Here is a 25,929-nt window from a genome sequence, read left to right as displayed (position 1 = left end):
TGAGAGACTACTCCCAATTAACATTAAAGGTGTAACTGAACTAACTGTAACTTATGTAACCAGGGTAATGTGCAATATTTTTGCACCAATAATGAATGAGAATTCCCAAATTCTCCTTAAGACCGCATGGGGAAATGTTGTTCAACATCTTGGCCTTCCCATTTGAGGTTTTTCATAGAAAACTGAATTTTAAATTCCTAGCAGAGTACCTTAGAACAGTGGTCCCCAACCTTTTTATCACCGGGTACTGGTCAACGCTTGACAATTTTACTGTGGCCGAGGAGGGGGTAGTCTTTTGCCAAGGGACGTCACTGCAGCCACCTGAGCCTCTGCTCCACTTGCTTTCCCACTGGTCCCCCTGACTTCCTGCCGCCCACTGGGGGGCATTGCCAGCAGCAGCTGTGCAGTGCCATGCCAAGGAGGAGCCCCAGCCATGGCATCCATTAGAGAGCACCAAAGGTGAGCCAGTGGCAAGGCAGCCCCCAAGGCAGCAGCCAGGGAGGAGGACGAAGAGGATTTCCGGACCGGTCCCGGTCCCCAGACCGGGGGTTGGGAACCACTGCCTTAGAATATTAAAATGGTTGATCCACTGGTTTCTGAATGCTGCATTTTTTCAATGACACATTTGCATTTATTTTTGTGTGTTGCATTCACATATCTATCCAATGAACAGAACAGAAGATAATTGCTGACTTGTGAGAGCATTTATTACATTCAATGGTGAGCAAGTGAATGAGCCCAAGATGGTATAGCTTATGATATATAAGATAGATTCAGGTGGATAGCTGTGCTGGCCTGAAGCACCAGAACATGAGTCCAGTAGCACCTTTAGACCAACAAAATTTTATATAAGGTATAAGCTTTTCTGAGCATACACATAGGACTCAAACTTTATTCTGATATTAGGTCATGTGATTGTACTGCATGAGTGTAAATAAAGACAAAAATGTCATCTAAGTTTGTTGCAATGTCTGCTTTTTAGGTTTGTGGCTTTGTTAGATAATATGTTCTTGTAGAAGAAGAGTTGGTTTTTATATGCCACTTTACTCTACCAGGAGTGTCAAAGCGGCTTACTATCGCCTTCCCTTTCCTCTCCCCACAGCAGACACCCTGTGATGTAGATGAGGCTGAGATCCTTGATATTACTGCTTGGTTAGAATAGCTTTATCAGTGCTGTGGCAAGCCCAGGGTCACCCACCTGGTTGCATGTGAAGAGGAGTGGGGAATCAAACCTGGCTCACCGGATTAGAAGCTAGCACTTTTAACCACTGCACCAAGCTGGCTCTTGGTGGGTGTGTAGGAACTGTTCTAAGTTATAGTAAAGTCTGTAAGGAAGGAATGGTGTGCCACGCAAGCCCTGTGAGAAAAGCCCTGTGAGAGCATGAAAGGTTACACCCGTGATGATCAATAGGTTATTTGTATATATAGTATACCTAATTTATATGCAACATTTGTGTTTGAGCTTCAAAATAATATTCTTAATATAGCATCCAAGCTGTTTAATTCAAGAGTAGAATCTCTTATAAAACATATAAAGCTATTTTGAATGACTATGCAGCAAAAAGATAGGGACTTCTTGCTGCTGTTACATACTTCAGTACAGTAGATTTCCCTGTCTCAGTCCCCTGGCAGGAGCCATTCCCTCACAACAATGGGGCTTTTCAGGTGCATGTGTCTTTTTAAAGTCAGCAGTTGAAAACATGGAAACATCTCTGTTCCAGGTTCTTTGCATTCCTGTTGGTGTGTATCCTTTCTTTTTCTCCCCCACCTTTTTTTTTTGTAAGTAAGCCTTCTCCCCAGCAGTGCCAAATCTAGGACAAATGATCCATGTGGAAAAGGTCACTGTGGCTAATATATACAGTAGCCATCAGTCAAATGCTTTGTCTCAAGCACCTGTTACATATTCACTGTCATTAGCAGGCAACCTGTTTCATTGTTTCCAGGTATGGTAAATACCGGTCATTGTAATGAATGCAATGTAGTGGGGAGTTTGAGAATCCATATGTAAATGGTAATCTTGAAATGTCTGTGGCATGGATCTTGGATGCCATGGAAATTTGTTCTAATATTGCACTGGCAGAAATAACTATCTGTGCATGATTTTCAAAATGAAATCAAAGCAGTTGTTCCACATATTTCTGGTAAGGCCTTGGAGGAGGAACGTGTCCCATGGCTTAAGTACCACCCAGCGCTTAACACCCACTCAGGGCAGCTGTCCCGCCCTTGAGTGCCACCTTCTCCAGCCGGCTTGCCTGTCTGTCCAGCAGCCAGCCAATCACTTTCCATCCCCCACCCCAGATCACCCCCTCCTCCCTCTGAGACTTGAAGGCTGCAGATCCCTGCTGTGTGAGAGCTGCCCCTGCCAGTGAGTTCCCTAACAGCTGCCTGCAGCCTTTCTAGGTCCTGGAGGGAGGGAGAGGCCGTCTGCAGAGTTTTTCCACACACACCCCACATCTAGTGCTTGTTGTATTCCTGAATGCGAAGGGCTTGCCCCCTAGCACAATATAAACTTTATTCTAAAGGGTGATTTATAAAATTAGCTTGTGAAAATTGTAACTACATATGCTTCAGGTGTGGGATTTTGCGCTACAGGTTTTCCTCAACATTTTTTTAAATTACAATTTCACTCTAATCAGATTTTAACTGTGATTAAATCTGGGAACTGTATGAAAAATACTGAAGATACTGAGCTCTCTGGCTGGAATTGTTGCCAAAATTAGTGAAATTTTTATGAAAGTGTCAGTAGAAATAGATGTGAGATGTTCTGAGGTGTGTATGTGTAAAAATTATCAGGGCCTATCCTGACAGGCTCTTTACACTATAATATGCTAGATGTACAATTTTTATCATGTAGAGTAGTTGGATGCAAAAATATGTTAATGGCTCATTTGTGGATTTAAACTATAAATCATCAAAATCTGTATAATATTCTTAATCAGAACCATTCATACATATACAAACAAGCATGAATATCCCAATCCTATCTATGATTTCTTAAGTTTCAGTTTCTGCACACTTGCTGGGAAACGTTCTAAGTAAACAATCTTAGGTTCAGGCTGTACTCACTTTTCTCCCAAATGCTGTTCAAGACTCATATTGTGCTAAGTATATTGAAACAAAATGTATTTATATTCCTAGTACTTGTGTATTTTGCTTAACCAGCCCACCTTTTAAGTGCTTTCCTGTAATTTTTTTTTCTGTCCTTAGGTCGATGAAGTTCCTGATGGAGCTGTTAAGCCACCTACCAATAAAATGCCTATATTCTTTTTTGGCACTCATGAAACGTAAGTCATATTGGCTTTGTTAAAAACAATATCATCAAATTCTCCAAATCAGCAGCTGTGACATGATGTAGAATATATCAAATGTAGATAGAATGTCTGAATATTTCATTTCCTTTGAAGAGCATTTTTGGGACCAAAAGATATATTCCCCTATGCTGAAAATAAGGAGAAGTACGGGAAACCAAACAAGCGAAAAGGCTTTAATGAAGGACTATGGGAAATTGACAACAACCCCAAAGTTAAATTTTCCAGTCAGCAGGTAAGTACTTTCCAATTTGGAAGCATTGACAACTTGATTCTGTACCTCCACTGTTTCTCTGCCCTATAGGTTTTCTCGAGAGTCTCTGTGCCACATTGATATAATTAACACTAGGTCATATAAACTGCAGCTATCTGCTAAGGAAAGAACAGACTCTGCCAGAATAAAAGGGGAGTGCATCTGATGTGGAATGGGTGAGTGGCTGTGGCATCATCTTGCCAGGGATGCTGAGTATGACAAGAAGTCTTAAGTTGTGGAAGCATTCTGTAGGCAGTGGAAGCAGTTCATTCCCTTTTTTCAGAAGGGTGTGCAGGAAAGGGGAAGCTTGAATCTGTGTGCTCTGTCATTATGAAAACAATTTGTAAGTCATCTCTTTATCTCCAAACTGTTTCTTTTAATCTACCTGCTATAAATTTCCTATGTGGGAGACAAAATAACTGTTTTAAAATGTGTTTGATTGTACTTCATGTGGTATTGTTGGAGACAGGCCAAGCTTATGTATTTCAAGGAACATTTGCCTGTCAGTGAAAGTATATTTCAGTTTTCTACCTAGCTTCCTCAATACTACAATGCCCAAAGTATCACTACACAGACTTAACCTTATGAAGAAAATCTTTGTTTACAGAGGCAGTCAGTTGTCATGCTGGTAGCTCAGCAATCCAAGAGAATCTGTAGCAGCTCAACCAGGGCTGTTTGATAAAATTGCTGAAACGGGAGCAAAGTCAGTGTCAGGAGCTATAGAGAAGAAACTGGGGCTCTTGATTCTTTTGTCCTGAGATCTGATAGGGTTGAAAAATAGAAATAAATTTTTAAGCTATCTTTAGGGGAAGTATTCCAGAGCTTTAAACATTGGGCCAGGAGCTTTAAACATTGTGCCCAGTGGGAGTACCCTGGGTCCAGGTTCTTGGTTTAAGACCTCCAACCCCTTCCAGACTTTTTTTTTCCTATTCCAGTGATTTTGCTGAATGCACTGTCTATTCATAGGCAATTTACTTGTTAAAATTTTCATTGGAAATGTTTCCATTGGGCATTATTAACTAAGGACAGCCTGACTACAAAAGCAGTTTTTCTTAGTCACATTAATCATAGAATCATAGAGTTGGAAGGAACCTCCTGAGTCATCTAGTCCAACCCCCTGCACTTTGCAGGACATTCACAACCTTATCGCTCATCCACTGTGACCTGCCGCCCCCTTGAACCTTCACAGAATTAACCTCTCCGTCAGATGGCTATCCAGCCTCTGTTTAAAAATTTCCAAAGATGAAGAACCCACCACCTGAGGAAGTCTGTTCTACTGAGAAACTGCTCTGTCAGGAACTTCTCCCGGATGTTTAGATGGAATTACTTTTGAATTAATTTCATCTCATTGGTTCTGGTCTGTCCCTCTGGGGCAAGAGAGAACAACTCTGCTCCATCCTATATGGCAGCCTTTTAAATATTTGAAGATGGTTATCAGATCCCCTGCCAGTCGCCTCCTCTCCAGGCTAAACAGACCAAGCTCCCTCAACCTTTCTTCATATGTCTTGGTCTCCAAACCCTTCATCATCTTTGTTGCCCTCCTCTGGGTGTGCTCCAGTTTGTCTACATCCCTCTTTGTGGTGCCCAAAACTGAACTAAAACTCCTTTAATACTATAGTTTTAAATATTATAGTTGATTTACTTGTGTGAATATTTAACCATCAAAATTTATTCAAAAATATCTTGAATACGATTACTATTATGTACCATCTTTATTTATTATTGATTTACTTACATGCTGGTAATTATCCATAGCCCCATCCTGCTATTGATGCTGCAGTTGTTAAAGAAACTACTCAAGAAAGTAGTCCAGATATTACAGAGGAGAATGAAAAGATGGGCCCTAAACGGAGAAAATCTACAGCTCTTAAAGTAAGTGATTAAGAACAAGTAGCATAAAAGGGCATTTTTGTGACAGGGTCCTATGCTGTGTTTTAAATGGCTATCACATCCTTCCCTTTAATATGAAATTAAAACAACCTACATGCTGATATATGGTTTTGCCATTGTTAGGCTCTTTGTGACCGTGAGTGATCTCTGGCCACTATTCATATTTCAATTCAGTAGTGAGAACTGGGAACAGCTTGCCTTGGATGAGCTCTTATCCAATATCACTAACAAATCTTGCATACAGTTGGTAGTCTGGTATATGCTCAGAGGCGCTTCATCAGCTGAAGAGCTTTTGCCAGTCTACTCTGTTTCATACCTATTGCATATTTTTGTTTTATTGTTTAGGACAGTGGTCCCCAACCTTTTTATCACCGGGGACCACTCAACGCCAGGGACCACTCAACACCTTTTACTGAGGCCCGGGGGTAGTTTACTCTTCTACTCTCAACCACTGCCCTAATGCTCTCTGATCGCTATGGTAGTGTTTAAACATCTCTTCAAAATAAGATACAGACACGGCACAACAATGATCCCCACAGGTTGGGGATCGCTAGTTTAGGATATTTCTATGTTGCTTTTAAGAACCTCTTGTGGCGCAGAGTGGTAAGGCGGCCGTCTGAAAGCTTTGTCCATGAGGCTGGGAGTTCAATCCCAGCAGCCAGCTCAAGGTTGACTCAGCCTTCCATCCTTCCGAGGTCGGTAAAATGAGTACCCAACTTGCTGGGGGGTAAACGGTAATGACTGGGGAAGGCACTGGCAAACCACCCCGTATTGAGTCTGCCATGAAAACGCTAGAGGGCGTCACCCCAAGGGTCAGACATGACTCGGTGCTTGCACAGGGGATACCTTTACCTTTACCTTTATGTTGCCTTTATAAGGCAACTTACAATTGAAACAATGTAACAATATAAAACAAGCCATAGGACATAAACAGCATAATAAACAAAAGCAGGCCTTTCAAAAAGCTGGTAATCTTAACCAGCAGGTTGAATTGTACAATAGGAGATGGTCCTTTATAGATTAGTTAGGACTCTATTTATCCCTTCACAGTTTGCCAAAGGCTTATAAAGCACCTTCACTTCCAAAAACCTTCAACTACTTTTTGGAGGGAAGCATCATAGAACTAGAGGAAGGACAGCTGATGAATTCTTGCCAGTAGGCTTCCACATGCTGATTGTATATAGCAATAGAACACTTGGTGTTTTGATTGTACATTTTCTGTGGAATTGCTAACTCCTGAACCTATATATGGCCAAAGGCACATTGCAAATAAAGTTCTTTTGCTGGCTATTAGCATGCAAAAGAACTACAGCCTACAGGTGTTGACAGGAAATAAGAAAACTTATTTGTTATAAGCCATTAAGAGTATAAAGTACAGACAAATGAGTTCGGAATGATTGCACCTCAAGTAGTTGATTATGTATATTTTTCTGAATCATTTTCTTTTGTGGTGACCTTAAAGGGGGTAAATATGTGCATTTAGGGAAATTTTTACTTAAGAGAACTGTTGCATGCCTTTTAATAATTTGGCCCTTTCTGCATGCTCTGTTTAATTCCAGTTATCACAAAATTGAAGCCAGTGTCCCTTTAATTCACACCCTGTCCGTCCACATCCTGTTCCTGCATTCTGCAAAGACCTTTTCTCCCAGTTTGTCTCCTCCAAATCACAGAGTTTTAACTCTGCATACTAATGAGAAAAAAACAGATTGCTAAGACTTTTTCTTCCTTTGTGTGTGTGCGCTGTTTGTTGGTCTCTACTCCCTGATCAGTTTCAAGAAGGGGGGTGCCATTTGAAATTGTAAGGAGAGCTTCTTTCTTAAAGCTTCTTTCACTTATGGATTACCATTTTATTAGAAGGTTTTCTCACATTCATCTTGTCTTCACCGCAGTACTGAATAAGCATTCATTTTGTTTTATAAGGCCCCACCGCCTAAGTTTTGTGAGAATCGAGATTCTGTGTTAGACGAGCCTCTCTTGCTTATGGCTGCACCCTCCCTTTCTTCCTCCCGACATGCGCATCACATGGGGAAATACTCCCAAGGTTGCTGTCTGTCATTTCCTCCCCTTCCCCTCCTATCCTGCCAATTTCTTTATTAAAAATTTGGGAGACTCGATGCAGTTTGATTCCTGAGTCAAATATATATGTTGCATGTGATAACACACACAAGTAACATTTCTAGTGTGATATTTTGATAATAGTATACCTTTCACATCATGTAGATGGTATGTGATTTGCATTTTGGCTGCATTCAAACAACACAGCGGTCTCTGTTCAATGATGGCCATGATCATGGCTTGTTTGCAATTCTTGTATAAACTTGTCATCTGCCCCTTACACATGGAGGGTGACTGAAAATTCCCAAACTAAAAGCTTTTGATAAAATTCCTATTTTTGTGATATCTTAAAGCAGGTCCATGGGCAAACTGAAAAGCTTCTTGCTCCTAAACCCAAATATTGGTTTATGAAGATATGCCACATACATACACCAGGGTGCCTTGTGTATGTATTTGCCAGGGTGCCTTTATTTAGATTTTGAAGCAAATTGAAAGGATAAGAGAAGAGGGAGGGAATTGCAAGTGTGGCAAGAAAATCGTATTTACATCCAACACAAATTAATAGTGCCTATTTGGATTACAATTTCGGTTACTGCATAACACTTGCTATTTTTTATGATTTTTATTATTTGAATAAATTCTTCCCTGTTTTGCTTTAATGAGAGTCTCTTGAAACAGAAGGACTTTTGAGGCACTATCTAAGCAAAGTGATTGTTGCTTAAACATCACATGGATAGCTTAGTCATTTCATCAGGTGGATACCTTAGTCTTTTCTCCTGCATCTCGTGAAACAAGTAATGATGAAAACCATTCTGTTCTAACTGATTGCCTGGGCCATGAACCTAATGTGCAGCACTTTACAAAGTGTGGTGGCAGAACAATTGAATCTCTGCATTTTCATAGAAAGTTGACTGTTTGTTCACCTCTTTGAAAATATTGGTGGTGGAAAATGCTGTCGAGTCACAGCTGACTTATGGCAACCCCCTAAAGTTTTCAAAGCAAGACATATTTCAGAGGTGGTTTGCCATTGCCTGCCTCAAGGTCTCCCATCAAATACTAGCCAGGGCCAACCTGATCTGCTGAGATTGGGCTAGAATTGGAAACAGTTGAATAATATGAACAGGTTGGGTTAAATGTTAGTAGTCTATGTAGACCTTGTAATGCATGTAAGTGGAACACAATGATACTGGTTTTTCATTAGGGGTCTGCTAATGAGGATAATATACCCTCTGAAGTTGAAATGGAAGAAAAAGAGATGGACACACCAAAAGAAGAACTTTCAGAAAAACCTAACAGTGAAGTAAGTGGACTCACCTGATTTATTTGTGACTTGCACTTAACATTGACACTGGGAATTATATACTTTCTTTTATTTCAATCCATATGGGCACTCCTCAGATTGCACTAAGAGGATGGATTGCTCTTTGGTTGTTGTTTTTTTTTTGTGGAGTCTTTAACTTAGTAGTCTGCCATACCCTCACCCACCCACACACATTGTATAGAATGGAGCAGATGGGGCACCCTCGTTCGGAACCCCAGGACATGGACCCCATGGTACAATCATTGTGAAATTCGGAGGGGAGTCAGGGAAGGGCTTCCCTGAAAGTTTAGAGGCTGTAACTGGAGCCCACGCCCCGCAGGCCCAAGAAAACTTGGGAACACCAGAATTCCCAATAAAGTCAATATTGCCATTGACTTTAATAGGCGCCGAAGCCAAATTGGTCCGGATCAGGCCCTTGTGCACAAGCCTACTTCCTACTGTGTCTGCTGTAGGATTTTAATGGTTTTCAAATAATATTGATCAATATATGATCCAGCTTGGTGTTTATAATAAAATTGTCATGTGTGAACATTTCCAATCATGGATTTATTGATTTTAAACTTGGAGAATATTCATAATAAATGCTATTACCTTCCCTGTCTCTAGGATGTAGAGAAAGCAAGTGATTTACCAATTCCAAAGGTTGCTAGAAGAGGGAGAAAAAGGAAGGTAATACTTTTTGTATATAAATTGGATTGTTAATTGTGTTAAAAAACAGCTTGCCTTTATGTATTTTGCTGAACAATTTATTGTGAAACCTGGCCATGTTTAAAATTGTTAGGGTCTCCTTTCTGCAATACTATTATTGCCATCTTGCCTTTGAAGCATAAAAGGATTTTTTAAAACATCTTAACAGCTTAGAGAGGCAAAGAGACTGATGGGGCATCCTGAGTAGGGGGGATGAATGAGCACTCTGTCTTCTTAATCCAAGTTAGTCTAACTCAGGCTTTCTCAACTGGGGTTTCATGAAACTCTGGAGTTTCTTGATGGCACTGGAAGGGTTTCCTGAATGGGTGGGAGTTAATTAATTTTTAATACATTTAAAAAAAATTGTTAAACATTTATTAGGGATGTGAACATATATTGCCATGTCAACCCCTTAAGTGACCAATTATGGGGCTGGAAGAGGAAAGGCCCTGGGTGGGCATGTACACAGCTATGCTTCCCAACCATATTCTGCATAATCACATCACTTCTGGGGTTTCTCAAAGCCTAAAGAATGTTTCAGGGATTTCTCAATGGTAAAAAGGATGAGAAAGGCTGGTCTAACTGAACACCAGTGGCTTTGTGAAAATGAAGTATGTTCCTGCAAAGAGCAAGACCTCTTGAGTTTCAGTGATAGTTTGAGAAGAAAGTTCAGCTAAACTGGTTATTGCCATGCCACCCTTAAGCAAAGTACATGCTGTGGAGTTCACTGTAACTCCAAGATAAAAATGTACTTCTTTATAGATAGAATGTAGGCTTTTATTAGCATTATTAGTGTATATGTATTTTGTGCAGATTGAAAAACAAGCAGAAGCTGAAGAGGAGGCAGCAGCAGTGGTGGCGGCAGCAGGAGCAGTAACAACAACAGTGGCTGCCGCTCCAAAAGCAAGTCCTAAAAGAGGAAGGCCAGCTGGTAAGTTATAAAAAAGACCCATTGCTCACTACGGTTTAATAAATTCCTAACATATACAGTTAGCTGAGTCAAGTAATCAAGTATTTCCTAGACTAAATTCAGCCTAAAAGTTAAATAACTTTAAAAATTAAGTAACTTTAAAGAATATTTTTAAAGCATTTAAAGGATTATTTATTTAAATCATTTTTATGCTGCCTTTCCACTCAGTTCAGGACCCCCAGGACAGCAGTGAGTTAAAACATTTAAATGCTTATATTTTTGTAAAAGGTTTAACGCAAGTGGCAGAAAATAGCAATCAAGGGGGGAAAAGTAATCACCCTGGAGAGGGAATGATACAATTTTTGTACCCTAACCACGGAGGCCTGTCATCTGCCTAACTTCATATTGATAAAGGCACCTAAAACATAACCTCCAAATATGACAGTAGTTCTCCCTGGGCACACCACTCCCAATTGGTTGTAAAAGTTTCCTTTCAGTCTGTGCTTTTGGCTGGAAGAGCGATGGCCTTGTGTAGCCTTTCCCTCCTACCCTTCTTGTCCACTCCTGAAGCTGCATTTTTGTCAGGCTGGGCTCACCACCACCATGGTTGCATCTACAAGGATCACATGCTCCTATCTCATAGTCTGCAACAGACCCTAACACCTGGGATGCAGTCAATGAATGAGTTTTATTGGGAACCCAAGACAACAGAGCAGTAATGCTGGGATCACACATAGTCCTTTGGTGCAGGGGCACCTTTCCAGTGGGCATGGATACAGAAGAGCCAGGAGGCTGGACACATCTGCCTGTTCTCAGGGATGGGTTTCTGATGCTGAGTGGGCACATGGTGGGGCTTCAGCTCTACAGCTGTTGCAATAGCACTCTCTATTGTTTCAGCAGCTGTCAACATTCCTCTCTGGCAACTTGTAGGACATTTAGCAGTCCCTGACATCTGGCACCCCAATGCTGTGAGGGTGGCTGAATCCAGACCATCCACACATGGAAGAAAAAGAAGAGTTGGTTCTTATATGCTGCTTTTCTCTACCCAAAGGAGGCTCAAAGCGGCTTACAGTCGCCTTCCCTTTTCTCTCCCCACAACAGACACCTGTGAGGTGGGTGAGGCTGAGAGAGCCCTGATAATCACTGCTTGGTCAGAACAGTTTTATCAGTGCCATGGTGAGACCAAGGTCACCAGCTGGCTGCATATGGGGGAGTGCAGAATCAAACCCGGCATGCCAGATTAGAAGTCTGCACTCCTAACCACTACACCAAACTGGTTCTCCAGAATCATGATCCAGAATCATGTCAGAAAATCTGTGTAGCTGGAGAAACAAAAGCCAGTATGGTAGATGTTCTTTAACACATCATTTGTAGTGATACTCTCTAAATCCAATGAAAATAAATTTTATCTGGCTTCTTGAATAATTTTTTTTTACTTAAAATTGGACTTAAGCATTGCAGGTAACCTTGTTGATTATGTAATGGTTTAGCTTTAAACTTTAGGCAACTGAATTTAATTTAAAATAGTATTAATTAGACTAATTATGCTAAATGTTTCTTTATGGAATTAGCAACTGAAGTGAAGGTTCCAAAACCTAGAGGGAGACCCAAATTGGTGAAGACACCTTGTCCTCCTGAGAGTGACATGTAAGTTTGTTTCTAAGCTACAATATTGTTTTTCTTGTTATGACAAGTTCTCAGCATTTGTTTTCTTACAATCCCTTAATATAGGAGGCTGATTTATTTATTCAGTTATGAAGCAGGCTAAGAGAGGTTTACAATAAGTAATACAGATAAAACCAATAGCTCTTTCCCCATCCACTGGATACCTTCCGCTGGGCTATTCAGACTGGAGGATCTGAAAGCGGGGGCGGGGGAGGCAAGATGAAGGAAGAAGGTTCGTATCATTAGTCGACAGCCCTGATCTCAGCATAGGCAAGACAGACGAGTGCTGCTTTGCAGGCTCTGCAGAACTTCGACAGCTTTGTCAGGGCTTGTATTTTGACTGGCAGCTCATTCAACGAGGTTGAAGCCAGGGCCAAAAAAGCCCTGGTTTGGTTGAGATTAGGCTTTGAGTTGGTTGTTAAATATTTATTTAAATATCCTGTATTTACAAACAGAACTGTCAACAGCTTAGTGAAACATCTTTCAACCCATAGTTCAGAGATGTGAATTCAAAACATGAAATGCTTGTGAACAGTATTCTGTCCCACAGAAGAAACACTGATCATTGCATACAACCTGGCTGTACTCTTAATCTTTCATGGTGTCCACCCCAGGATCTAGTGTTGTGTGGTTTTGTGATTGCTCTTGCAGCTGCCTGTTTTTTTTAATTTTTTGTTTGTTTTTGAAAGAAGGCCCTCCAGTGATGATAGGGTAATTGGTGCTATGGGGGACTGGGGCAGGGTGCTTCACTGAAATATTTTTCCCTCCCAGTTTAGTTATCGTCTGTCAAAACCTAGCTTGGGGGTGGGGTGGGGGTTTAAGTTGCAGAGCACAAAGAAGTAAGGTACAAGATAAAGACTTGACTCCCCTCACTTATGTGGTTTATTGTTGTTCACAGCCAATTCCCCAGATAGCTATCCTTCCTGAGAAAGAGTAAAAATTCAAACCATATCTCACATATGTTTCTCACTGAATACAATAGAGACAAAGAAAATAAATGCCATTTTGGTCTGCTGTTTAGTAGTCATTCACTTAAATACGTACATTTTAAAGAAGGGATTTAGTTCCAGCTGCTGTGGGGTTTTTAATATTATAATCTGCTGTGAGCCAGCTTGCTGGGAGCAGTGGGTAAGAAATCATATAATAATGATAATAATGATAATAATGATAATATAAAATAAGTTTGTTTGATTTGGCATTACTTTAGTGTTCATGAGGAAGATAAGAATAAAAAAAAGGGAGCTGAAGAAAAACCACCCAAAAAACAACAGAAGAGGGATGAGGAAAGTAATAGGGAAGAAGATAAACCTAGGAAAGAAGCAGACAAAAAAGAGGGCAAAAAGGAAGTTGAGACAAAAAAGAAAAACATCGCTAAAGTGGGATCGACATCAGCCTCTGATTCTGAAGATGATGGTGAAGAGCAGGAAGGAAATAAGGTATGTATTTTTCTGTTAATGTTCCTTCTCAGTTAATGAGAAAATGCTATACTGTTGTAGGCATGTGAGGCTACATTAAATTAATCCATTTGGAACACAGACTGCGTTTAGAGATCTCAGTAAACTCTAATCAGAAATTTGTCAGTATCTGGCATGACCAAATGTGATTCCTGTGTTTGCAGATGTAATAGCAAGGTGGAGCTTAATCAAACTGTGTGCTTCAGCCCACAAACAAGTTATGATACTATCAGACACTAACTAATATGTATTTAAATTAATTTGTTGTGATACCTGAATGTAGCTGTCATATTTGAATGCAACTCAAGTTTCTTCTGCATATATACACATGTAACGTTTTTTTAATATACATGCTGAGGTAATAATGTTGAGCCATTGGGAATTTTATTTCAGTGTATCAAAGTAAAAATTTAAAACCGTTGCGCTATAATTTTACCTGCTTTGATTCCTGGAAGCTTTGCATTAGCTTCAAAACATTTTCCCTTGTGAAATCAATACTACTATTTGTTCAAAACTACTAAAAGATACTGTGATTTTTCTAGCTTCTTTTTAAAAAGAAGCAAGTTTTGTGACATTTTAGCTTTATCTTAGAATTACTTTCTAATTGGATTAATTTAGTTTTCTTATATGTTTCATATATTAATAATGAATATTGACAAATGAAAGGTCTTGTCCTTACATACTTGACTTTAGTGTCTAAAAAGTATTTTTTCCTTCCATTCAAAACAAAAAATGAACTAGAAGAAAAAAGGAGGAAGAAATGTTCAAGGGGCTTATAGAAGGAATATTTTAAAAGCTCAACATGAGCGTGAAATAGCAGAAAGAAAACGTAAGCAGGAAGAGCAGATGGAAACAGAGTTGTGAGTATAACTTAAGTGATTGTGCAGATATTTAGCAGTTACATGACTAAGGTGATATTAAATGAAGAGAAATGTCTTCATATTTTACCTTGTCATATCTTTGTGAGCAGCATTTACTCTGCTGAGCACATATATTCCTCACATTTCTTCTTTTATGAGCACCAGAAGAGTATCTAAATTCCCACTTTAATCTTTAAACACAGAATCACAACAAAAGTAATAAAAATACAAGTAGCCAGTTGAACTGTATAAAAACCCAATGTGGCAGACACTTGCTGGCCAACCCAGAATAAAAATCATAACAATTTAAAACCAAAATGAGAAATACATCCAGTTATAGAGATGTAGCTAGTTATAGGACTCAGAAGTTTATGCTGGAATAGTTTTGCTAGCCTTTAAGGTGCCACTAGCTGCTACAGATTAACATAGCTACCCTTCTGGAATTATTCCCAAATTAGTGTGCACAAGATTGCAGCTTTGAACATCTGGAGCTGCCTTCTGCTGAGTCAGATCATTGGTCCAGTCAGCTCAGCACTGCCTACTCTGAAAGCTGAGGGCTGATATTCTCTGTGACAGATGTCCCTGCGGGCCTGCTTCCCACACTGACACTGGGTGTCAGCATGGCCAGACTCAGAAAGCTGGGGAGGATGTATCTGTGCCTGTGCATTCAGCTTTCCAATATTGCTAGAGCTAGTGAGATATTCCAACAAGCTCTCTTTGCAGGGTTACCATTTCTGACTGCAGCATCACTGAACATTTCTAATTACCAAGTGTTTGTAATAAGTCATAGTTAGGTTTGAGTAGATAAATTAGGCAGCAGTAATGCCCCTGGGCCAGAGCCTTTGGAGGAGTTTTGCTGGCTCCAGACCAGGAACACTAAAATTGCGACTTATGAGGCAGAAAAAGACACGGGCATTTATTTATAAGCCAGATATTTACATTTTACAATGTAAGTTTGAATTTAATCAGTTCAGATACACAGATCCTTTTGCTTTATTGGCTGAAGCAAAAAAAAACTAGTTAAAATTACCATTGCAATCTGATTGATCTGTTCTGTATTGTAATGCTTTCTGCCAGTGATATTCAGATTGTCACCATGCAAATCTGTTTTATTCCTGAGATACTGTGTTGTCCATGTAAGGCATTTTACCAGTTTATACTTGTAAGTGTAAGCTGTGGTCTCATTTAAACTGTGCTTTTAATAGACAAAGCAAAGAAGAAGGCAAGAAACCGGAAGCTAAGAAGATGGAGAAAAAACGAGGTCAATACTGCAAGCTTGCTCTTTATTTCACTTTAAAGTTTTAGATAGTGAATACATTCTCACCAAGCTGCACTGGGGTATTGTCATACATCGGATAATGCCATCATTTCAATATCCTCAGACCAATTATAGCTTTAGATAATCATTTCATATGTTAAAAATGTTTCTGTGTTTTGGACATTTGCTGATAAGTCTCCTTGATTTGTGAGTGACCTGTAAAGAGCACTTTGAAAATCTTAAGACATTCATTCTTGATGTGCGTATATCATCCAGTAGAAATCCTTAACTGAGCTGCTGAATGGTTTTGTTTTTCAGAGACTGTGTTCGAGCCTTGTGCTTAAAATCTGACTACCAGTCTTCTTTGGAGGACAGTTTATATTATTAGGATGCTTAACTTTTCAGTTCTGCTCAATAGGAGATCAGTCTAGTGGCAACTTAAAAATAAACAAAATGTATTCCAGCATAAGCTTCCGAACCTCAGGCCTCACTTCATCAGATATACTGATGTGTACATCCATTAGGCAAATGCTTTTATATTTGGAACAGAATATCTGGGGGTGAGCAAGAGAGATGATACAAAGCAAGAATCAGTGGGTAAACAGTACACACACAGTGATTGAGGGCTACTGCCTACTGTTAGTTATATAAGGCAAAGTAGGATTAATGTAAAATCTAGTGTAAGATAAACTGATACATTGTGAAGTTATAGAGCTGTAGCTGAACTCACCATCTCTCATGATAATAGCTGTTCTTTTCTCCCCCACACTTTTCTGTTGTGAGTATAAAAACAACAGCCTATCAGATATTACAGTTCTGTGCATCTGATGAAGTGAGCTCTGATTCATGACAGTTTATACTGGAATAAATTCTAGTAATCTTTAAGGTGCCACGGGAGTCCTATCCAAAATGATCAATTACACCAGGGGTAGTGAAACCGGGGCCCTCCAGATGTCAATGGACTACAATTCCCATGAGCCCTTGCCAGCGAACACTGGCAGGGTCTCATGGGTATTGTAGTCCATGGACATCTGGAGGACCCCAGTTTGACTACCCCTGAATTACACTATACTTTACTTTGTCACTTATTTAACCAGAGATGCTTAAAGTTTTTTTTTATTGTAATGGGTTTTAAATTCAGTCCCCTTAAAGATACTATTTTGCTATTTTAGAAACATCAATCGACTCTCGTCTTCAAAGGATACATGCAGAAATAAAAAATTCACTCAAAATTGACCATCTTGTGAGTATGTTAGATTATATCCATAAGTATGTTGAAGTAGAGAGATTCTTACATATCTTGTTAATGTTAGTTTAAAATATGTTCTTCAAATGCTATTTTATCTGAAGGTGACCTTTTGTGATTTCATGATGGATTATGATGTTTACAAAACTGTTGTGTCTTACAATTTATGGACTAACGCTAAATTTCTTTTGTTTAAAATGCACTTGGGAAAAGGCAGAAATCACTAATCTTTTCCTGAAGAGGACTGTAACATTTGTCTGGCAGAGTTGCTAATTTGTTAATATGACTTATGGTTGTTAATAGGTCATTTTACTTTTGCAACAAACTTTATTAAAATATCTCTTCTAGATTGATGATAGGGGCTGTCTTGGGAGAATCATCTACCACAATTCTTAGAATTAAAGGCTAAGAGGAGTTGTTCCCCTGCTAAAAATACTTTTATTTCCTGCAAGCTGGCTAATGTCTTTCCTGCATCTAATCGCAAGGACTCAATTCATGTTCAAAATTATTTTATTTTTGCAAGCAGGTTTGTCCAAAAGAAAATAAACATGTATAACTACATAAGCTATGCTAATGTGGGGAAAATCTCCCATTTTATTATTTTAGTGCCACCTTATTGAGGGGAAATATATTCTTCTATCAACTTTAATTTTTCCTACCTTTCGGATGACAGAAACTGAGACATATAAGCAATGGTGGCATAGGAAGTTTGCACCTCTTTCTTGTAGACATAGAACAGGGATCACTGGAGGACTGGGGAGGCAGTTGTGAATAGAGTTGGACACTTCGGCCGCTGAAGCAGCTGTTCGCACCCAAAGCAGCCAGTGGTGCGACACGGGGGGGGAGGGGCAGCACTGCCCCTCCCCCCTGCGCTGCTGGCTGCTTTGGACACGAATGGCCACTTTGGCAGCTGAAGCGCCCAACCCTAGTTGTGAATGTCCTGTATTGTACAGGGGGTTGGGCTAGTAGATAACTGTTGAGGTCCCTTCCAGCTCTAGGTACCTAACCTTGAAGAATACATGGAATATGGAGGGTTTTTTAAAATGCCAATGGAAATAAAGGATAGAGTTTTTGTTTCTTTGCAACTGGAGTCCTGCCCAGTGTGACCTCTAACTTTTTAGTTTCTATGACTTACTTGGGATAATTATATTTGATAAACACAGGGTAGTTATTTAAAAATGCTTACTTCTCTAAGTACAGTTTTTGTTCTGTTTCTGTTTTGTTTTGAGTTTAAACACAAAAGTTAATTTTTTTAAATTGTACTTTAGGGGGGTTTTGTGCAAATTTAAATGTTTGGGTTCTGTTGCATTCAGGATGTAAACAGATGCATTGAGGCTTTGGATGAACTTGCTTCACTTCAAGTAACAATGCAGCAGGCTCAGAAGCACACAGAGATGATTTTGACCCTCAAGAAAGTAAGACTTATAAAGAAATATATAAGTTTAATTTGTATTTCACCTTTCATGTATATTGAATTATAAAACTTTCTGTTTGCAAAACTGAAATTCGGTACCCTGAAAGGGAAACTTTTCTTTGTAGTACCATGGATTATTCAGTAACTACTGAATGGCTTTGAGCATCTCACGTTCTATAGATCAGGGGTAGTCAACCTGTGGTCCTCTGGATGTTCGTGGACTACAATTCCCATGAGCCCCTGCCAACAAACACTGTCAGGGGCTCATGGAAATCATAGTCCATGAACATCTGGAGGACTACAGGTTGACTACCCCTGCTGTAGATTATAGATGCATCTCTTTTTCCCCAAAATATTTTTTCAGATACGAAAGTTCAAGGTCAGCCAAGTTATCATGGAGAAGTCCACTATGCTCTACAATAAATTCAAGACCATGTTTCTTGTTGGAGAAGGAGACTCTGTTCTTTCACAAGTGCTGAATAAGTCACTTGCTGAGCAGAAGCAGCATGAAGAAGCAAACAAAACCAAAGAACAGTGGAAGAAAGGGCCGAACAAGAAAACAGAAAAAGATAGAGAGCAGACAGGTATGTGAAACTTCATTTGGGATTGTTTAAATTCTAATCCCAAAACAACTCTGGCAAATCCCCAGGGTCTGTATCTTTGACCATCTACACATTAACAAGTGGGTGAACATAAGCAGGCATGCAGCAGGCCAGATGCTATTTTCAACCTGGGGAGGAATACAGGGGGGCAAACATGAATGTTCCTAAGGCCTATTCTATGTCCTGTGACTGAGTCTACTGCGTTAGAGAGAGCTTTACAGATAGTTTCTTGTACAGTTTTGCTTTATTCTGCAATTTACTTCACCTCCAGAAAGAGAAGGTGCTTTCAGAGCTGTCAGTCTGCTGCAGCCAGATGACTTTAGAGTTTTCAATTATTATATTCTTCATATGATCATAGTTTCCTTAGATCAGTGTCTATTGTGTACACATTTTTCTGGATTTGCAAGTACAGTGAAATGTTTCCTTTTTTACTGCAATAGAATACTTTTTCTCTTATGCACTAGACAGTACATAATTTCCTGAAGCACAAAAGATTCAGCCTAAAAATAGCCAAAGCTCTTTTAAAGCTGCTCCAACTGGGCCTTTTGCATTTGGCTGTTATCCAGTGTGGTTTCTGTAACACCCAGAAGCTGCTGTCAGGAAAAATTAGTGCAAATGACCAGAAGAAAAACTTTTTGACCCATACTGTTGAACTGAAATACATTTTGAGAAATGTTGGAGATGTTTATGCATTTGCTATTAGAAATACTAAATGTAGCCTTATTTCGTTGCAAATGAAAAACAGCCATTAGAACATATACCGAGCAGTCAGCAATGTAGCCAGATCTGCATTGTAGCCAGGGTAGATACATCTTGTTTAAAGAAGTTTTCAAGTAATTCATCATTCAAATGTGAAAAGAATTCAGTAATGATAATCACACCTTTAATAGAAAAATACTTCTATCTGTTCTACTTAATATTTCTGGTTAAGGCCTTAGAGGTGGAGCATGTCTCATGGCTTAAATGCCACTCAGTGCTTAACACCCACTCAGGGCGGCTGACCCACCCCTGAGTGCTTCCTCTTCCAACCAGCTTGCCTGTCTGTCCAGCAGCCAGCCAATCGCCATCTGTCCCCCACCCCTGACCACCACCCCCTCCTCCTTCCACTTCTCTTGGAGGCTGCAGATCCCTGCTACGTGAGAGTGGCCCCTGCTTGTGAGTTCCATAATCGCTACCAGCAGCCTTTCTAGGTCCTGGGTGGAGGGGGAGGCCATCTGCAGACTTCTTCTACACCCCCCCTAATCTAGCACCCATTGTATTCCTGAATGCAACATGCTTGGCCCCTAATGTTTTAATATTTTTAAGCTGCCTAAACTTTAGTAGATTTTTAGCTTTTTTTAAAGTCACCCTTTAACTGTCTGATTATATTTATTTATTTATTTATTTATTTATTTATTTATTTATTTATCATACTTACATGCTGCATCTGTTCAAAAGGAGTATAGCAAGTTTCTGGTTGTAAAGACTGCTTTAAATTTTATATTAAAATGATCAGAAATTTAGTGAAATAAATCCTTTCAAATCATGCTTTGTATCGGTTATTTAAATGTTTCATAGTCTTGCTCTATAAAGCAAGATACATTTTTTGTATTAGTTGCTGGATCCAGTTTCTAGATATTCTCTAACTCCAGGAACTTGAAAACAGACTTTTTAATAAAAGGATTGTTCAGAACTGAACCAGATTGGAGACTTCCTTCAAAGCAAGGAATCTTTTTGTTTTTTTAGTGCAAGGAGTCTCCCTCTTAGGAGGTGTATTGCACTACAAAAACAGTTCATTTTATCAGAGCAAGGCTCCACAAGCCCACAAGTGGACCTTTAGAGCCAACCACACTATTTAATAACATTGTTTTAAAAAATGGTACAGTCAGGATAGCCAAAAGGAACCAAAATGTTTCTTCATGAACTTTAATCAGTTTTGCAAGTTGAAAAGACGTCTTTAAAAAGTTGGAACTACCACCATGTAGAACATGTAACTAGGAATGAATTCCTACACTGTTTTTTACACCTCTTTCTTGTTGGCAACAGGTCCCTTGTGTCTGAGGGAGTAGTGTGGTGACTCATTCACCATTAGGGGAGTGGCAGTGGAAGCAACACTGCTTGTGGCAAATACTGCTTGTCAGACAATCAGCTGAACTTGCTGTCTAGCTTTAGAAGATGCAGCTCCTTGCCTGGCAAATAGTAAGAGGTGGCTGGAGATAGATCTGCTCCTCTACTGATCCTTCTATCTGGCTCAGAATAGTACTCCACATCACTTCTGTGCTTCAGGCCTGAGTAGTCTAATAGTCATCCCCCACCCCCCATGAGAGGAGAGAAAAATTCAAAGCCTGTGGGTTTTTAGCAGTTCAGCACAACATGAGCTAGGAGCCGATGGACATTTTAGACAAGGAAGGAAAATGGAAGTCATTAATTTTAAGTGTTTTACTTATCTAAAGATATAACACTTTCTGTTGGAAAAGGGTGACTTCCTATCCTACAGAAGCATTGTGAAGTGTAGGGGGGGGTGGCAGTTTAACAATGCATTCTTAAGGAGATTTACAATGTTCTAAGCCCATCTATTTCAGTGGGTTTAGAAGGGTATAATTCTGTTTAGGAATACATTGCCTGTTGGGAAATTTATGAGAATTTATACCTAATAATCTGCTCTCACTTACCCAATCTCTTGCCTTGTTAAATTTGAAACAGCATGATCAAATATTATTTGTGAAGTGTTATAGAAACAGTTGTAGTTAGAAAAAATGAAAGAAATTTATTCTATAGTTGATACTGTTTATTTTATATTTACCATATAATAAACTTGATTTATAATGTTGCCTTTTTAGGAGGGGTCATTTTAAATTCAGGGTAATCTCCTTTTATGTATAACCATTGGGGGGGGGGGCTTGTCTTACATCCAGGATAGTCTTCCTTTGAAGTAAATGTGGTAGACTACTGTGTTAACAGGCTCTAAGGAAGGTTTTAAGTTCCTTTAATGTTAAAGTACACAATTGAAAGTGTTTCTAAAAGCTCATAGATCAGTGTAATTTTGAATTGTACCTCCTAAGTAGACTGAGTAGATATAAAATACTGATACAATTAATAACATTTTTATTTCAACTGTTTTATATTATCTTTTGAACAAGTTACCTGTCTGCTAAAAATGATCTAATTTATCAGGATTGTATGATGATCTTTTCTCTTTCCTCTGCCTCTGATAATTAATTCTGAACCTTGCCTAGAATGTAGATCAAAAAAATATGCTCAGCGGAGCAAGGTACAAAAGAAGGAAATGCTTTTACAAGTGGGGGTTGGGGGGCCAGATTTAAAACTTGCCTTTGTTTTATCCCTTCCTGTATTCTGTAAATGCCAAGATCTCACAAGATTATATTAAGAGATCTCAGCAGCCATTTTGAATTGCCTAGCAACATAAGACAACAGTGTGTGGTTGCCTAGGTAATTCTGGTGCAGAGGTGAGTTGGGGGGGGGGGAAATGGGCAGGCAGGAAAGAGCAGGGGGACTAAGCAAAGCCAGAGGTGAGGGAGAACAAAAAGAAAAATGAAGCAAAAAAATAATGGAAAGAAGCTGCAGGGGCGGGGCTACAGGGTGTAGGGAAAGTGGCCAGAGAGAAGTTCTTGAGGGTGCTTCACTTGTTCTCTCTAGAGAAGACCTTTAGGTAAAATATGATGCTGTCTCTTTCCTCATCAGAAATGAGGAAAAAATAGCTAATTAAAGCATTGGACCTGATTTTTTAAAATTCCTGCTGGTCATAATAACTAAATTCCATGGAAACTACTGGAATGGATTAGTTGCTAGTGAATTCAAGTTGTCTTTGTTTTTGACAGGAATTAGTGTCAGCTAACTTTAGTTGAGTTGGGACTATTGCCTTGGACCCTACTTTTTCCGTTTGCAGAAGGTGGGCAGGTTTTGTCCGTTCGCTCTTCCTGCTGCAGATTGCCATGCCCCCGAACTCCTTACCCTGGGGGTGAATGGACCCTAGCAACTACTTGAGCAAAGTGGGGGTCTGCAATGAAAAGGGGAATGGCAGTGAAAATTCTCCTTCCAGTGGCAGAACTGCCTTCTGCAAATGGAAAATGCAGGTAAGATCTAAACCAGTGTCTTTAAATTAGAGGAATATTTTGTGCTGTGTTTCAAAATCCACAATTTACGGAGCTATAAGACTTGACTGTCTTTGCCACACTGGAAGCATGCTTTTAAGCAATAAATAATTGTAATGTTACCAAAATTTCCTCTGATCTTATTTCAAGTTTTAGGCATGCAATACTAATGCATTTACAGTGTCGTCTCCTGTGTTATATTACTTGATAACTAGTACACCTCTTGCAGAACTGGTGGTTCTTAAGATTCTTTTTCTTCTTTTCAATCTTAAAGGCACAAAAATTGTCAATGGAGGTTCTGATGCTCAAGATGCAAACCAGTCACAGCAAAATGGAGGTGGGACAGAGGAGAAAAGAGAGAAGCTTGATGCAGGCAGTAAGAAAAAGTAAGGAGTGGTTTCCAGTCTTAAGGGAAGCAAGAAGCAGTTTGAAATGACCTATTTACAACACGTTTTATAAAGATTAAAGAAGTTTCAAAAGGGTTTGTTTTTTCCTGTTAACTGAGTGACAAGAAAAATGCTTAGTGTGGAAGTAAAAGATAGGTCAGAATTGTATGTTCTTGGATAGTCAAAGTTAATGTTTTATTGTTAAATCTACTCAGCTAAACTGGCACACTGGCCTTTAACCTAAAAACTGTTTCCCAAGTGTGCCCCCTATGTGCAGATAGCTCACCAATGAATTAGAACCAGACTGACTCTAAACAGATTTTTCTGCAAATTTGGGGGACCCCTAGGTTTGCAGAAAAATCTATAATTCTTAAAAAATTATATTTCGGCTGAACATTGGAGCTGGGGAGTATAAACAGAAGTATTGCTTGCAATGTAAAAATGTGCCACCTGTTCAGCAGCAGTGTGGGGAGGGGGCAGCAGCAAGCCTGGGAGCTTCACCAGGCTTGGAGGCGGCAGCAGCAATGAAAAGGAGGGGGAAAGCTGCAGTGGGCCCAGCGGCAGAGGCTTGGGAACCTTACTAAACCCCGGATGGCCCAGATACCTTTTTAAATAAAATGCCAGAAACATTTAAGTTCAACTCTTAACTCTAAATTTGTTGTGATTTTGAGGCATGGTGTCTAACATCTAATAAGGAGCTAGTATGCCATTCCTTATCATATTTACTTGAATTTCTTTCTATACTGCACCAGGGCTATGCTTTGATCAATTTGACAGCCACCATGGATACTTCCCTAAGAGGCTGTGTACTATGAGTGAAAGAACCGCAAAGGAAAAAAATTAACTAGTGCAGTTACACTAGTTGCAGTAGCATTACCTGCCATGAAAAATACCCACCGAGGCCACAGTAGTGATATGACGAAACCATTAGGCATAGTCAGGTGGTAGATTCGAGGACACAATATTTTCTGCTTCTATCATTTGTACTACCAGGAAGTATGGTGGGGAGATCGCTGTTTGGCTTTTCTAATTCAGCAGCATTTGTTGCTTCTGATGTCACCTAGCTGGCCAAACACAGAAAAGAATCTTTTCCATAATCAGTTATGCATAGTGCTATTTGTTTGTTCGGTACGTTCAGGGCCAGAAAATCATAACAGTCAAAATACACCTAAACTAAGACCACCTTTTTCCCTCCCTCTCTAGAACATCTGGTGATGGAAGAGAACAAGAGAAGACAAAGGTTTCCACCTCTGAAAATGAATGAAAGCAGCCTAATTTTTGTAAATCACATATTAAAGAGGACTTATAAGGGTTTGCATTTGAGAATTAGATGGCTGAAAGTTTTAAATTTTATAAACATAGTATTTTAATGTGTACAATTTTGTGGGGATTGTGAAGAATCCCCCTTTAACCTTTATTTTAAATAATATTTAAACATCCTAATAGCATTTGCCCAGTATTAACAGGCAATATGCAGTTCAGGTGTAAAGACCAAGTCAATTTAGAGACTGAAAAGTGTTTGTATGTTTAATGACTGTAGTATATGTTTCCCTGACTACTTTCTGTTCCATTTTGGTCAATGACAGGAAAAAAGTTACTTTTCTTTTAAAGTTGCCAAACTGTTCCACTTGTATAAATCTATTTTCTTCATGTTGTCTGTGCATAGTTTTTGGAGCTGTTGTTTGCCAATGTGTTTGTTCCCTGTGTTTTGTAAGAAGCTGGAAGCATTTTGTAGCAGCAGTACATATATCCAGTGAGTTCTTTATATAAAAAAGTTAGTTTTGTTCTTGAAACCTAATTGTGCCAATTTAATATGCTCTGACTTTCTGTGGTATGCTTTGGGTATTCTAGATAAACAAAGGAAACTGTGGTGTTTCCTTTGAAATTACTGATGCACATTAGTCAAACAACACTGTCTTGAAACAATTTGTTTAAAAAAATTAAAGTTATGCAGAAAAAAAACACAAATCTGTACCTGTTCATTGAAAGTGTCCCAAGTAATACTGGGTATAAGCGACACAAACAGTAGCTTGATTTAACTGATCCTCTCCCTTCGTTCAGTGCCCATGTCCTGTTTTTTTTCTGAAATGTGCCTGTAAGCACTGGAGTTGCCAGTATAGTTCCTCAGGCTGAACAGAAATGTATATGTGAAAGTGGCAAGCAGGGAGATCATTTAGGATGTTCTTACCGGTGAACTTAAAACCTGCTGTGGGCCCTCAGAGACCTTTCTGCTTTCCTGCAAAACAGAGCTCTTCCACCAGGTACATGGTCAGGTCCAGTGCTAGAGCGGGGGGTATGGGTCCCCCTTGATATTGGTGTTGAACATCTTGACGCAGGTTGGTCCCTCCCTATGCCATCCTTGTAAGGTCTTTCCCCATATAGAGTTTTGCCATCTGGGGTTGTAATATTGTCAAATGGGGGTATTGTTGCTACCCACCGCAAGCCGGTTTCGAGAGCGACGGGTTATACATCCACAAAAAAAAAAAATTTAAAATATTTAGCTCTAGCCAATCAGAACCTAGTGGTATA

General features: G+C 39.5%; 1 protein-coding gene across 7 annotated transcripts in view; it reads left to right on the top strand.

Annotated features, from left to right (window-relative positions):
- The window catches only part of PSIP1 (PC4 and SRSF1 interacting protein 1), a 29,555-nt gene extending 4,187 nt beyond the window's left edge, over positions 1 to 25,368 (top strand). For 4 of the 7 annotated variants that reach the window (XM_077345112.1, XM_077345113.1, XM_077345115.1 and 1 more), the window contains 15 exons: positions 3,208 to 3,284; positions 3,405 to 3,543; positions 5,317 to 5,433; positions 8,708 to 8,806; positions 9,434 to 9,496; positions 10,328 to 10,445; positions 11,996 to 12,071; positions 13,297 to 13,525; positions 14,285 to 14,403; positions 15,609 to 15,664; positions 16,834 to 16,904; positions 18,221 to 18,322; positions 18,686 to 18,905; positions 23,289 to 23,400; positions 24,604 to 25,368. In XM_077345112.1, the coding sequence (XP_077201227.1) occupies positions 3,208 to 3,284; positions 3,405 to 3,543; positions 5,317 to 5,433; positions 8,708 to 8,806; positions 9,434 to 9,496; positions 10,328 to 10,445; positions 11,996 to 12,071; positions 13,297 to 13,525; positions 14,285 to 14,403; positions 15,609 to 15,664; positions 16,834 to 16,904; positions 18,221 to 18,322; positions 18,686 to 18,905; positions 23,289 to 23,400; positions 24,604 to 24,664 (1,659 nt within the window). In that variant the 3' untranslated portion in view covers positions 24,665 to 25,368. Of the gene's footprint in view, positions 1 to 3,207; positions 3,285 to 3,404; positions 3,544 to 5,316; positions 5,434 to 8,707; positions 8,807 to 9,433; positions 9,497 to 10,327; positions 10,446 to 11,995; positions 12,072 to 13,296; positions 13,526 to 14,284; positions 14,404 to 15,608; positions 15,665 to 16,833; positions 16,905 to 18,220; positions 18,323 to 18,685; positions 18,906 to 22,741; positions 22,997 to 23,288; positions 23,401 to 24,603 lie in introns of those variants that run through there. The other 3 variants (XR_013232602.1, XM_077345116.1, XM_077345117.1) reach the window with 3 other exon arrangements.
- The last annotated feature ends 561 nt before the right edge of the window (positions 25,369 to 25,929 follow it).

The sequence above is a fragment of the Paroedura picta genome, chromosome 7, assembly GCF_049243985.1.
Source record: "Paroedura picta isolate Pp20150507F chromosome 7, Ppicta_v3.0, whole genome shotgun sequence".
NCBI classification, from domain to species: domain Eukaryota; kingdom Metazoa; phylum Chordata; class Lepidosauria; order Squamata; family Gekkonidae; genus Paroedura; species Paroedura picta.
This window is presented reverse-complemented; position numbering and strand designations above follow the sequence as displayed.